This window comes from Cololabis saira, chromosome 9, assembly GCF_033807715.1.
Source record: "Cololabis saira isolate AMF1-May2022 chromosome 9, fColSai1.1, whole genome shotgun sequence".
In the NCBI taxonomy this organism is placed as follows: Eukaryota; Metazoa; Chordata; class Actinopteri; order Beloniformes; family Belonidae; genus Cololabis; species Cololabis saira.
Genome location: NC_084595.1, coordinates 31,488,589 through 31,503,187, shown reverse-complemented (window position 1 = coordinate 31,503,187; position 14,599 = coordinate 31,488,589). Strand labels below are relative to the sequence as shown.

General features: G+C 40.0%; 1 protein-coding gene across 2 annotated transcripts in view; it reads right to left on the bottom strand.

The window, feature by feature from the left end:
- The window catches only part of unc5ca (unc-5 netrin receptor Ca), a 216,619-nt gene that overhangs the window by 99,724 nt on the left and 102,296 nt on the right, over positions 1–14,599 (bottom strand). For both annotated transcript variants that reach the window (XM_061729251.1, XM_061729252.1), the window contains exon 2: positions 10,412–10,648. In XM_061729251.1, coding sequence (XP_061585235.1) covers positions 10,412–10,648 — 237 coding nt within the window. The remainder of the gene's footprint in view (positions 1–10,411; positions 10,649–14,599) is intronic.

Sequence of the window (14,599 nt, the reverse complement as noted above, 5' to 3'; positions counted from 1 at the left end):
ATGAGGAGAAACATTATGGAGGCGAAAAAGACGGTGACAGACAGCTTTTATACAGCAGTGACGAGACAAACAGAGAAGCATGTCTTCACTGCACACCATGAATTAATTTTTCTTTTCTGCTATATTTTAAAATTCACTTTACTTAAGGAATTTCCCTTCAAATAAAATGTTTATGTAATACATGTAATACATGTTATCGTTATGTTTGACAAAGATACTTAAAAGCAGTGGGCCAATGTTTTCTGGACTGTGTGTTATCACGTATAGGTGCCTGAAAAGATTTATATTTCTTTTCTTTCACCCAAAGTCTATAACCATTTCCTGTCCCTGACCATTCAATTTATTTTCCACATTTTCCTTTGTCTCAGTGCATATCACTGTACTCTTTTACAGAAGTACACAGCTGGAAAAAAAACGGATGAGGAACCATAATGGTTCAGACCAAATGTAAAGTCCTAATTTCTCAACATCAAAGGAGTCAAAGATTCTGAAAAAAAAAAAGCAAGTGAATCAGGGGCAGACATGAAAACAGTCCGGACATTTTGAGCGTAAATGGTTTAGAAAATGAAAGAGATAAGGGAACAAGGGAAAAGCTCTCAAAAGCTTTGTGGTGTTTAAATGTGATAAGTGACAGGTCAAATTAGCAGTTCTTTGGGGAAAGGAAACAGAAGAGGCAGGAAAAGTCAACACTGCCTTATGTGAGCAGCTCACTGATAGCAGACCAGGTCCTGGGGCATATTTCACACAAGCCTTCAGAGACCAGGAGAAAACGTTTAACCTTTCTTTCAGTACGTCTTTCAACTGAAAAGTATGTCGGCGGGATCTGTGAGTCTGATGAATTCTAGTTTAAAATTTGTATTCTGCTTGAAAGCTAAGTTCAAGCCTTCTATCTCAGCGTAAGCTTGATATCTGTAAAGGGTTTGGAACAGAGAAAGTACTGATCTTGTGTTATCACAGATCCACATACATTGACCAGCCAAAACATTATCAACATTGACAGGTAAAACCTACATCCACACATTCATATGAATCTGGCACATCGATCCAGATGAATTGGTCAGTACCAGCGTATCAGGTTCCAGGGACTCTGGGACTGTCAGATGTTCTTTGACTAGTGAGAGCTCTTTAGGGAGCAGAAGTAAAACCTGCTCAATATACAGTTGCTTCTTATAATGTTATGGCTTATTGCTGAATGTGAGAGAGGAGAGGTTTATTGTTTTGTTATAATATTGGATCACTCTTGAAAGTCAGATTTAGGAATAACTCACAATTGAACGAGATGGTTCCTTCTCAGTGATGTCTTGTTCTTTACAAGTTGATGCTCAATTAATCTAAGGCTCAATTTTTTTTAGCCTTAATGTTGAGCCTTTTAGGATCCACTGACTTAGCAAACTTTCCCTCCATACCACCTGGTGGCAGTAATGTTTGTCAATCACCAATGAGAGAGGAATAGGAAGAAGACCATAAAGAAGAAGCTATGTCTGAAAAATTGTGTGTCCATCACTTGGGGCATTACTTATGGCGCTTTTACACTAGTACCTTCTCAGCGCGACTCGCCTCGCCCCGGTTTTGTGCTTCTCCACTATGGGTGGAGGCAGGTGGAGGTGTGCCGAGTAGATACTTTTTCTGTACCTATTCTGCCGAGGTTCTAAGCGGCTGAGTCGGGCTGCATCTGACGTCATCACACTACACGCCACCGATTGGTCGGGGGGTGGGGCCGTCAGACGTTTGAGTCAGGAGGCGGAAATCAGCGAAAGAGCGACTCGCGGCTTCATCATTTTATTCGACCAGCAATGGCAGCATAAAAGTCTGTTTGGTGATCCAACTCTGAGGTGCAGATGTTCCTAAACCTGGTGGCTGAGGAGAGAATTAAAAAGGGATCTAGACGGGCGATAAGGAATGACCAGATCTACCAGACACTCTGTCTCTTCATATCTGCTCGCCGCTCACAGCTGACAGCTCAGCAGCGCCGAGACAAACAAACAAAAGAAAAGCTTGCCGCTTGAAGCTTCTTTCACTACCATTTTTTAACTTGATATTGAACACAAGTCACAGACCCAGCAGCACATATATAATCTCCTCCATGTTCTACATGTTTAGTGTTGTTGTCTTCTCCGTTTAGATCACACAGTCAAATACGTCACAGCAGCTTCGCTCCAACCCGCCTACTAAACAAGGGCAAAACGAGGCGTGGCGAGTCGAGTCGCGCTGAGTAGGTACTAGTATAAAAGGGCCATTAGTGAAAAGCCTCGGAAATTACCACACTTGAATGCAGTTGTTACAGGCATTAAAGCCCCCTCAGCTGGTGGAGACGTTGCAGTGTAACAGACAGATCTCAGCTTTTTGTTTTTTTTTTAATTTTAAGCAAGGAGCCATTAAGACCATATTTCTCACTCCTACATGCTTGCACACAATCCTTTTTTTGTAAGGTTCTATTATTTCACCAATCACACCTTGTTCAAATGTTTAATAACAATGATTTAAAAAAAGGCTTAGATAGTAAATCTCCCTACCTATTTTACTTTTTTTTCTTCTTTTTTTTTACACAGAGACTGTCTCTCTCAGTGCTTACGATCAGTCTTTGGAGATAAGCTGCTGTGTTTTCATCACAATGTCATTAAAGTAAGTTCCCTTAAAACTTATCACAATGTTTTGCGAAGCAGAGTCCCTGGAATGTGATCAAATTTAACAATGAAAACACACACTGCAGACCCTGTTTTGTCCTATGTACAAGTGGATCCATGCGCGTGTGAGCTTGCATCCTGTTAACGTCTACGCTTGTTTGTATACACGTGAATGTCACAGAGTGTGTACATTTGGGTCCTTCTGTGGCTTCAACGAGGCAGTGAACCAGGACACAGGAGAGACTCAGCCGTGGGACTGCAACCCAACTCAAACAATTCTTATAAACACACACCATCAGGCAAACAAATATTTACATTTGCATACAAACACTGAAAACGAAGCATTACCTTCGAACAGACGGCAAAAACATGTGCAAACACAGGAATCACCCAGGAATCTGCTGTATATACATACGGCTACACATACAAATACACAGTTGTCATGCTTACCAGAAGCCACCGGAGACCAACAATTATACATATTTACGCACGTTTATGGGTAAAAATAAAACTCTCAGTAATGGACAGGGAGAGGCAGAAAGAAAGCAAATGACACTCTAGAAGTTAAAAGAAAAAAGAATGCAGAAAAAAAGGAAAAGTTGGAGAAAGGAGAAACACAAAGAGGGAGAGACAAAGACGAGAAGAAATCAATACAAGGGAGATGGCAGCAAAGGAGGGAAAGAGGTCACAAATCATCCGAGCCAATACTGCATGTGCCATTAATGTATGTGCGTGAGTGCATGTGAAGATGTGGAGTCACAGGTCACTACAGCCAGACTAATAACCATTCACACTTTGGCTTTTAGAGACAAAGTAAGTAAGTAGATACACAACATGTCATTAGCTCACTTCAAGGCCAATGGGAATCCACTGAAGTCTTGTGCATGTTGCAGACGCAAATGCTGAGGAAATTCCTTTCACAACTGCATGTAAATCTCTATAAAGGCATGCTGACTGTCATGCTGAAAATCATAATATAAATATAGTGTAGCGTTGCACTAGGCTTTACAATAGCGTATATCCCTTTTTGTTTGTGGATGATGTGCGTTAGCTGGGTTAAATAACCCACAGGTCAAGTTAACTGCATTTGTCAAAAATATTCAGCCAACCAGTGAAGCTGGGCAGTAAATGAAATGTGTTTGACCTCTTAAGCCCCTCGAGTGTCCTGTTGCCCATTTCTCAAGTAAACTGCCCCCATCTCCTCCTGTTGGCTCAACCATGCCCAAAAGCCTTTACAAGAAAATGTTTAAAAAAATACACACTATCACACTGCACCCTTTAGTCATAAAGCACATACATGTAAGATCTACTATAAATAAGTAATGCAATGTGTTTTAACATGCTAAAAACATAACTGGACTTTTACATGAAGTCAAATACTATACTAATACAATACATCAAGTGATGCCTCTTTGTCCTTACAGCTTGCTTGATTATTTCTTGAAGCAGATCTTTAAATATTTATGTAAACAACTTGTTGTTACCAGATGAGAGTCATCTAAAAGCCGTGCTGTTTTGCATGGTACGGTTTAATCCAACAGGACAGGCCAGTGACTTTGTGCCTCCAACCTTGTGCCAATTAACTGCAAGCAACATTTTGAAAGCATATCTTTTCTAAATACATAACATGTGGGCCCTCCTTGTGACACTGTCCAGGCTTTCTCTTATTCAGTCCCTTCATTGGTCACCCCCTTGTTTTCTCTTCTGTTATTACTTTCTATAGTCTCTTAGTTGCCTCTGCCATGATGTCTGCTGTAGCTCTGAGAGTTACTTTCATGTTGTTCATGTGTGGTCAATGAGCAGAATGGGAGTCATTTACGGACTCCCGTTACTTTGGGTGGGTTTTGCTGATAGTAAGGACGTGAGACTACAAGAGGATATCAACACTCCCTTTAAACATATAAAAAAAGAAAAACTCCTTATTGTTGCTTTTAACTCTTTACATTTAAACATCGTATAATGCATGTTTCTAGTTCTGCATGGCTAACCGCAAAACCTATAGCAGACACCGACCGGAACCATTTCTCTTTAGGTAAACTTTTTTCTCTCAAACAACATTCATTGATAAAGTAATGAGAGGTTAGCTGTTCAATAGTTTGAGCAGGTTGTCTGTTTGTATGTTTTTTTCGCAGCAACAGACAAAGAACAAATCTTTTTTTTATTAATTTATTTAATTTAACTAATTGTTTAACATATTTTCTTGTATTTCTCTGTCATGAGAGGAAACATTTATATTTCCCTGAATTTTTGCATCACAAATTCAGCATCTCTATCCCTCTCAGTGGCTTCCATCCTCAGCATCCCTCCATCATCCCCTACCTCTCCCCTGCTTTCTCAAGCTCAGGTTTTGATCTACCCTAGAGCTCTGTCTGATTTGAGTTGGTGGAGAGTAGGACAAAAACAGCATGGAGCAAAGAGAAAGGAAGGGGATAAAAAGGAAAAGGTAAAAGAGAGGATGGGACAAAGAGGAAGAGGAGGAAGACATGTGATAAAAGCAGTGTGAGGGTCACAGCCTCTGGCTGTGTATGTGTCTGTGAAGCAGCAGGACACAAAGAATAAAAAAACAACACAGAGTATATTTTCACACAGGCAAATAGATAAAGAGGGCACACAGTGAATTCAGCAGGCACACACTACTGTAGCTTTTAATGTGATTCTGTAAAAACTTTGTTGCATAATATATAATCTCTTTATAATCCCCTTGTCGGTGAGTCAAAGGTGGCCTAAATACTTTGAATAAGGGCTAAAAGGCATGATAGAAGTGCCGTCATTATGATATTATTGTTTGTGTCATTTGTTAAAACTCGACAACTTCAAACTCTGTTCCTGACAAATTCTATTACAAGAAACTGTAAAAAAAGAACACATGTTCCAGTTGCAGTCGTCTGCAGACCTCGACAGATCTGAATATTGCATAATGCCGCCAGTTTGCCTATTCGTTCTTTACATTCGTACGTGTATCTCTGTATGGATTCCAGTGTCCTTGAGAGATTAAATGCCCCGGGGGAGTAAAAGCAGCAAGCGGCCAATCATGATCCCTGAGTTAAAGAAGACTTAAGCATGAATCTTAAGCAGTTCAAAAATGTAAAACTCAGTCAATGTTTTACCCAGGCCTGAGGCGTATTTCAACAAGCAAGAACACTAAGAAAGATAACTCTGAAATTAAGTTACAAAACCAAGTTTTGTACAAAAATGACACTGGTAAATAAGACTTAGAAATGACCTAAGAAACTGGGAAAAAAGCCCATTTATTTAGTTATTATTATTATCATTATTATTACATTTATTTTGATCATATGGTTCTTGCCCAGTTTGAATTTGATCATATTTACAGTCAGTATACAGTAGATCAACCAAAATATATGAGCTGTTAATTGAAGAAAAAGAAGCTGACAAATGAATATCAGTGAAATAAGCGATGAGCCAACCTGAAAAGAAAAAAGATGAGATAAGCACAATGATGAACAGAACGGCAAAACCGGTTATTACACGTCATCTCCCCATCGTTTTCACATCAACAACTGATAACGTTCATATAGAAGGATATGCAAGTATGCGTGTCCTCTGAGGCAAAAATAAGAAATATTGAATTAGAAAGCAGGGAGAAGGATGAGAAAGGTATTAAAAACAAAAGAAATATCTTTACAGTATAAAAACATGAATAGCTGAAGACAATAAGTCCTCCGTAGATTATTTTCTTTTCTAGCAAAACTTGTTTTCCCTCTATTTGTGTGTATATTTCTATATTAGCACTTGTTGCTTTGTGCATGTCATATTGATTTCTCATAGATCTTTTTCTTTCCACACCACACTGGCGATTCAAGTGTGCCAGCTAAGTCAATGAACGCTTCAAACTGTATAGCTCAGTTGCATCTATCCCTGTCTTGACTTTTCAGCAGACACACTAACCAAACAAGACTTCAAAAAATCCACATACAACGCAATGTATAGCTCCAGGGTCTGCTTTGTATTACAAAGGGAAATCTCTCTAAAACAAAAAAATCTTCAATATGTTCTTCATCCGTGTTCTGTTTACCTGTTTTATGAAAAAAAGAAACTACAAACATTTCTACCACAAACATACTGCTTTGTGTTCCCGTTGGCCCCCACAGTATCTCACTCAGCAGGTGCTTTAATCAGTCGTTTTCAGCCTGTATTCAATCTCAGGTTCATTATCAAGCAAATGGATACAAATGAGCCAAATGCATGTCAACCTTAAGTTTTAGAAACTAGGTTGTGCACATCTTTGTCTTTCTGCCAAAGTAAGAGAATGATTCATCATTGCCTAGCCAGCAGAGGCGTGTGCTGTCAGGAGACAAGGAACTGGCTTCACTCCAGTACATCATAGCAGATCCTGTTAAAGTGTCCTGCGAACATCGCAGTATGACACTGGCAATGATACAGCCAGGGGTGTCGCCAGCCGATTATACTGAGGCTCCAGACCCCAATGTTTTAAGTGTAGTGCCAATTTGAATTTCAAACACTGAATGACAATGTAACAAACCATTTATAGTTCTGGTGGAACAACAACATTTGCATCTAAGGTGCTCCAAAAGTCTAGCCACTTCTGTCAGTCAGTCCATCAGTTGGACAGAGACATGTCTCGACCAATACCCAGCTTCTGCTCAATAGTCCCTATCAATTTTTGTCTGGAGGAAAAGAAAAAAAAGTGCCATGCGGTACAAAATGTCAATATGGAGAGACACAGCAGGCTAAAATCCAGGTTTCTCTACTCGGGTCCCTCCTCAAAAACAAATAAGCCAATGTGATTGTTTTTTCATGCTGATGGGCTTGCTCTGGCTGTAATTAGCCCTGAAGGCCATCAATGAAACGAGCCAACTGCTGAGGTGCAGCACTGCTCAGTATTGTCTGTGTGATGTTAACACACCACTCAACTGTTTTTCCTCACTTTTCCTGTGGATCACGTATTGATCATGTGTGGTTCTGACTGTCAGGGCCATTTATTGTCATTTAGGGACACTTGTAGCTTGGGGGCCCCATAGTAACTAAAAGTGTCCTTTAACAGACACTTTTGGTGCTTTTCTACTAGCACCCACTCGGCTGGCTTCGCCTTTTCTCTCCTTGGCTTTGGCGCTTTCCCACTAGGGGTCTAACCGTGCCCAGTAGATACTTTTCTATAACTACTCTGCCGAGGTTCTAATCGAGCTGTATCTGACGTCATCACGCTACATGTGACCGATTGGTCAGGGGGTTGGCCAGTCTGAGTCAGGATGTGGTAGGGCTGTGCGATTAATCGATTTTAAATCTAAATCGGATTTATTAATCAAAATCGATGTTAAAAAAGTTGTTAAGATGTTAAGAAACGATTTTCCTTTTTTGCAGCTGGCTGCATTACAGACGGAGCTCGTCTAGTCATCTTTGTTTGGTCAAGAAAATTGTAAATGTTGTCACTTTACTAAACTCAAGGAGGATTAACAGTATCTTTCAATTGCACTTCATTCCCAATAGGGACATTTGTTTGCTATTTTTCTTTAAAAATAAAGATAAAATATTTTAAACAATTTATTCCATTGTCTTTTCTAGTTTTAACAAAACAATCGAAATCGAAATCGAAAATCGGGTTTTCAGAGAAAAAAATCGGGATTTTTTTTTTGTCCAAAATCGCCCAGCCCTAGGATGTGGACATCAGTTGAAGGGCAAATCTGACGGTGGCTTCTTGTTCATCCTATTCAACAAGCAATGGCAGCGCAAACGTCTGTTCCGTGGTCCAACTCTGAGGTTAAGATATTCATACACCTGGTGGCTGAGGAGAGATTTCAAAGGGATCTAAATGGGGCGATAAGGAGCGAAAAGATCTACCAGGAGTTTTGTCAGTCCATAGCTGCTCCCAGCTACCAACAGACTTTTTACATTTTTTTTAAAAAGCCTCACCGCTTGAAGCCTTCTCTCACATATTGAAAACGTGCCACAGACCCAGCAGCACATATACAGTACCATCTCCTCCAGGTTCTGCATCTTTAGTGTTGTTTTTTTCTTTGTTTGTGTCACACACTCAAAACTACATCACAGCAGCTTGGCTCCAACCCCGCCTACTTCTGCTCCAGGTACTGGATCGTAATGGAAAAGAAAGTTGGTTCCAGCTGAGTTGATTAGTTGAGATGAGTTGGTGGAAAAGCGCCATTTTATTTAAAGTGACTTAAAAGTGAGGAACAACAATCAAGCTACAGTACAGTTAGAACTCTGGCATTAAGTGCAAAGTCAATTAAATGTTAAGTCCCAAAAATGGAAAGTGCAAGGTAGACCTGGTAGAGAGAGTGAATGTAGAAAAGTGCAGCTAGATTAGTGTTTAATAACTTGGTATTTTAGAGAGGTAAGAAGAAGAAATGTTTTTGGAGGAGTGTCCTGGAAGAGTTTCTTGAATCTAGCTGTAAGCTGTAAGAATTGCTATAACGTCTTAATATGACAATTAATGACCAAGAAGGTTTATTTTTCAAACATTTCTTGCAAGAGAGCATGCTCTCGGACCCCTTTAGCAATGCTGTGTTAAACACTGGGCTAAACTTTTGATGTTTACAGTGTCTGGCGATGTCTCTGTCTGCGCACTTCTGACATGTGGCCTCAGTTTCACCATAAAGAACTAAACATCTGAATAAATGACATAGTATTTGCATGCAGTTCACTGGGGAGAAAATATTGACCATGTAACAAAGAGCAAAGTACCTTGATGCCATCAGAGGGAGAAAATGGATTTGATCTAAAAATACACTCATTGACCACTTTATCAGGTACATCCCAGTATGCCTTATAAGGTGGTGAGTACTCACCCAGTACCCATTAACCCCTGTTTCCATTGAGTGGTTCGGTCCGGACTGGTACGGTTGGGTACGCTATTTTGTGTGTTTCCATCTAAAAGGGCCCCTTACAACCGAACTAGACTGCACCATTTCTGGGGCCCCTCCAGTTTTAGGTCCGTAGGAAAATAGTACAGTATGGTTACGGTAGAGCTACAGGCGCCACACGATATAATCCATTGATCGGTGGACAGAAAAACGTTACTGCCCACGAAAAAAGAGAGTGCATAACAAACAGAGTTGCTGTTCATTCAACGCCAGACGCTTTCTTGTCTTTTCAGGTGTGTTTCTCTTCACCCCCACAAGTTTTTGCACAATGCGGCCCGTATTGTTCATACAAAGAACCAAAAGCCGCCCAGAACAAAAACGACCTGCTGGATGACCTCCATTGTTGTTTGTACCGTCCCATTTGTTATAGTCGCACCAGGATGAAGCCAGGCTAGGCATTTCATTTAAAAATCCTGCATGCCCAGTGGCGGTCCGACTTGCAGTGAGACCTGAATTGGCCGGACCATTCTAACCCTTGCGAACCGTACCGGCCTGGACTGAACCGCTCCGTGGACATGGGGCTTTAGTATGTAACACAGTAATGGTAGGAAGCACTTTGTAAAGGAAGTTTGGAAAATACCATCTGCTGTATAAAACAAAACAAAAAAAGAAAAAAACTATCAAATTATTGCATAATGTAACCTTTTTTTCACCTTCCTTCTTTATGTAAATCAGACTATTTCATCTAATGCATCAGTGCTGGATGTTTACCAGCATGGTGCCAAGATGAGTCACACATTTGTGCTATTTTTTTAACAAGAAACAACAATTGTAGCCTAAATGCTGATTGGTTTGAATTATGCTAAATAAAGTCTCTCCTTTTGTGTATGAACTGACATGTTATTGCACAAGCGCTTAAAATAAAAGACAAGAAAAATAGTGCATTGTATCAGTTGTCTTTATATTTGTGCCAATGAATTCACTCACCTGAGTTCTCGTCAACCCTTTCCTCTACGGTGTGGTCCTTCTGATGAACCCACTCGCCATTACACTTGAAGTAGATTTGAGTAGCAGGCGTCGCTTTGCAGTAGAGATTGACAGGCTTGTTTTTGACTATGTACCCTTCCTCTGGTTCAAACAGGAAGTGGGGTAAGGGTTCTGGGGGGTCAGAAGGGAAGGTTTCCGGAAGCTCACTCAGGCTCAGGAAATCATCATCATCTCTCACTGCAGAAACAAGGAAAGAAAAAAATGTTAAAATTCGGATTTACATAAACTTAGTTGGGGGGTGGGGTGGGTCAACTGCCATTATTTTTTCGTTGTCTTTGGCCTCACACCAATGAGCAACATTGTGCAAAGCTTTCCTGTTAAGTGGATGAGTATAAAACAACTTCATTTTTATGTGATCACTAATAACTGCAGTTTCTCAAGCTGGTGACCAGAACAGAAATGTGTTTCCAACCACCAAGCAATAAAGCACATCTTTAGTATTGTTTGTGATACTTCGACTTTTACAATATGTGCAGTTTATGAGTTGATGAAAGAAAACTTCTACATGCAGAAAAAAAACTTAATGATAGAAAGAAAAAAAAGAGAAGTGATGATACAAAAGTTCTCAACAGCGGTTGATTCAGAAGTTATTCACAGAGTCATGGATGACACTGCTGCATCTGAGCGGGATTCATCCCAGTGGCTCTAGACCGCTGTCAGTGTTGGGGGTAACGCGTTACAAAAGTAACGCAATTACAGTAATGTATTACTATTTGCTGTAACGCAGTAATATAACGCATTACTAATAAATTTTCGGTAATATTTTACTCGTTACAATCTAAGTAACGCGCGTTACAACGCATTTTAACCCGTTTAGCTGTTGTTTTTTAAAGAATTCACCAACACCGCGTCTGCGAGACATCCCGACAACAGAAAAAAGCGTTGGGAACGCGGCGCGGCGGAACGTAGCGCCGCTGGACACTGTTTGTGTGGGGACTGTTTAGCCAGTGAGCAGAGCCGGCAGGGAAAAGTCAACAGTGCGGCGTGTCCGCGTGTAACTTAAATCTACCATGGTCTCAGCGTTAGAGCTCGGCCAAGTGAGGCTTTATTAATATATGGGCTTTATACATTTATTAAATATATATGAGCGCGGAGTCGGCGAGGAGCTGCACGAGCCGGGCTCACAGTCAGTCGCGCTGTGAGAGCGGATTTATGGTTCCGCGTTAAATCGACGCAGAGCTTTCGCCGTAGGGTACGCAGTAGTTCGCGTAACCCACGGCGTATGGCCTGCGTTGGTGTAACGCGGAACCATAAATCAGCCTTAAACCACACCTGCAGCCCATCAGGAGGAGAGGTTAAAACAGCTGCGAGTTGTTGATTGCTGGTACGTTTTGTTAACTCTGAGAGAAATATTGGTTTGTTTGTTAGCTTGCTGGTGTTTTTTTTCTCTCTGGGAGTTATTTATGAAGAAGTTCTGAGTTCCGTGTGAGCAGTATTCGAGTTGAGGGGGGATGAGGGGTGATGTGATGGCACCCCCCCTGAAATTAAAACGGTCCAAATCACCCCCCCCCCCCCCCCCCCCTGAAATAAAAACGGTCCAAATCATCCCCCCTGAAATAAAAACAGTCCAAATCATCCCCCCTGAAATAAAAACGGTCCAAATCATCCCCCCTGAAATAAAAACGGTCCAAATCATCCCCCCCTGAAATAAAAACGGTCCAAATCATCCCCCCTGAAATAAAAACAGTCAAAATCATCCCCCCTGAAATAAAAACGGTCCAAATCATCCCCCCTGAAATAAAAACAGTCCAAATCATCCCCCCTGAAATAAAAACGGTCCAAATCATCCCCCCTGAAATAAAAACAGTCCAAATCATCCCCCCTGAAATAAAAACAGTCCAAATCATCCCCCCTGAAATAAAAACGGTCCAAATCATCCCCCCTGAAATAAAAACGGTCCAAATCATCCCCCCCCTGAAATAAAAACGGTCCAAATCATCCCCCCCTGAAATAAAAACGGTCCAAATCATCCCCCCTGTAAAACTGCCATCCCTCCTTTCCATCCCTTATGTCATTTCATCAATGAATGTGGTTTTACTGCTATTTCAACATTTAGAGTCATCACCAGAAAAATAACACCAGAAAAATAAGTAAAGTAAATTTTCACTTGAAATAAGTAGAAAAATCTGCCAGTGGGACAAGATTTATCTTTTTTTGCTATTTTGTTGAAAGTAACTCAAAAGTAATACACAAGTAGTGTAACGCATTACAATTCAGATATAGTAATATTGTAATGTAACTAATTACTTTCAAATGACAGTAACTAGTAATATATAATGTATTATATTTTGGATGTAACTTGCCCAACACTGACCGCTGTAAGTTTGGAATCAAGCCTACGGGAAATGTTGTTTCATAATATGTATTTTATGTAGTAAATTAAATTAAATCTATAACAAAATTAACAATCTGTCTGTAGTTGGCTATCGTGCCTGACAGATTCTGTTGGTTATCCTGCAGGATAAACCATTCATTGGTCTGATTTCCCTCATGGCTGGTGTCGAGAGAACTTTTAAAACCCACAGTGAGCTTATATTAATATAAGTGGAGAAGCACTTCATATGTTGGGGCTAAAACTAAGCCTCGACAGCTCTTGCTGCGGTATAAAACTAAACCTCTGCACCTCCATAGTTTATTCCCAGCGCATCCCGATAATGCTAGAATTTGTATAAATTGCTCTTCCTTTATCTCTCGTGAACACAGAGAATATCTTGTTAGAACAAACTTTAAAAGAATTGCCAGCAGATAAAACCATTTCTAGACACAGTTTACTCTAGTGAGAGCAAATGATCTGTACAATAGGACTCTTCTGCAAATATGTTGGTTACAGTTTGGACCTTTTATGAAATTCAGTGTATTTTGTATTGGTCATCCAGATTTAATCACCAATGAGGAAAAGATGTGATATGCACTGACATAATGCAACTGCTTAACAACTATGTGCCTTATGTAAATATTTTAATAGTTTATATTTTCTTAATTCAGAAATAACAAGTAATATAGCAGAAGATGAATTTAATTAATGAAAAAAAAACATTTATATCATTTAATCTATACACTATATTATGACAACAAGATATCAATGTTTCAGTTACGATCCATAAAAGCATAACTGGTAACATAAAGGCTTATTTGTAGGTACAGGTGTCTCTACAAGTGTGTCAGGGGTGGCTGATGGCACCTAAGTATCCACGGTTGAAATGTTAGGTCCAAACAAAGGATGTCTAAGACCAAAGTTCATTACTTTTGGCACCCGATAGCAGAAAATATGTTTATAGTCATAACCAGACTGCATTTTACATGCTCCATTACCGCTCAATTGGCAGGGAGCATCTGCGTCCCCGTGTACATGTGTGTGGCTGAGAAGGCTGGTAGTTTATTCATAATTAAAATGATTTTAACTTGCCGAATTTTTAATTGATTTCCAAGCGGTTTCATATTTATTTATTTTTTTAATTATAGACTCAGAATAACTGGAAAAAGGAAACACAACACACTTTCAGGTCTATGGTTTTATGTATAACGACATAGTTAAAAAGAAAATCTGGTGTTTCGAGGCAGTTTCTTTTTAGGTTCATGCTCAGCTTTTGATAGTGCTTCAGGTTTTGACCTGGAATTACTGTCCCGTTGTTCAAATTTTAACCAAGCTTTTGAACAAATGGCCTTGTATTTGACACTAAAATGTTTTAATAAAGAGAGACGTTCACGGTTGATTCAGCGACTGCAAAGTACAAGGTGCAACAAAACATAATCACCATCCATCACAATTGATATGAATGAGGTGCTTGTATTGACATCCTAGATTTGGTTTTCTCCATGTGTGATGCTACAGTATGTGTTGTAGTGGAACCTCTCCACTTTGGTTTCATCTATCAAAAAACACTGAATGCAAGTCTTTTGGTTTATGTATATAGACTTTTGCAACCGTAAGTAGTGGTGCCATGTTCTTTTTGGAGAGGTACATTTCTTTGGGCAGTACTACCAAATAGGCCATGCCATCCATCCATTCTCGCTTCTTCCTACTTACAGGCGCTGCTGGAGCCTATTCCAGCTTTAGTGGAAAATCAGGGGCATGTTCTTGAGAGGTCACAAGTCCATCACAGAGCCACACAAAAGAGTATATCCAAA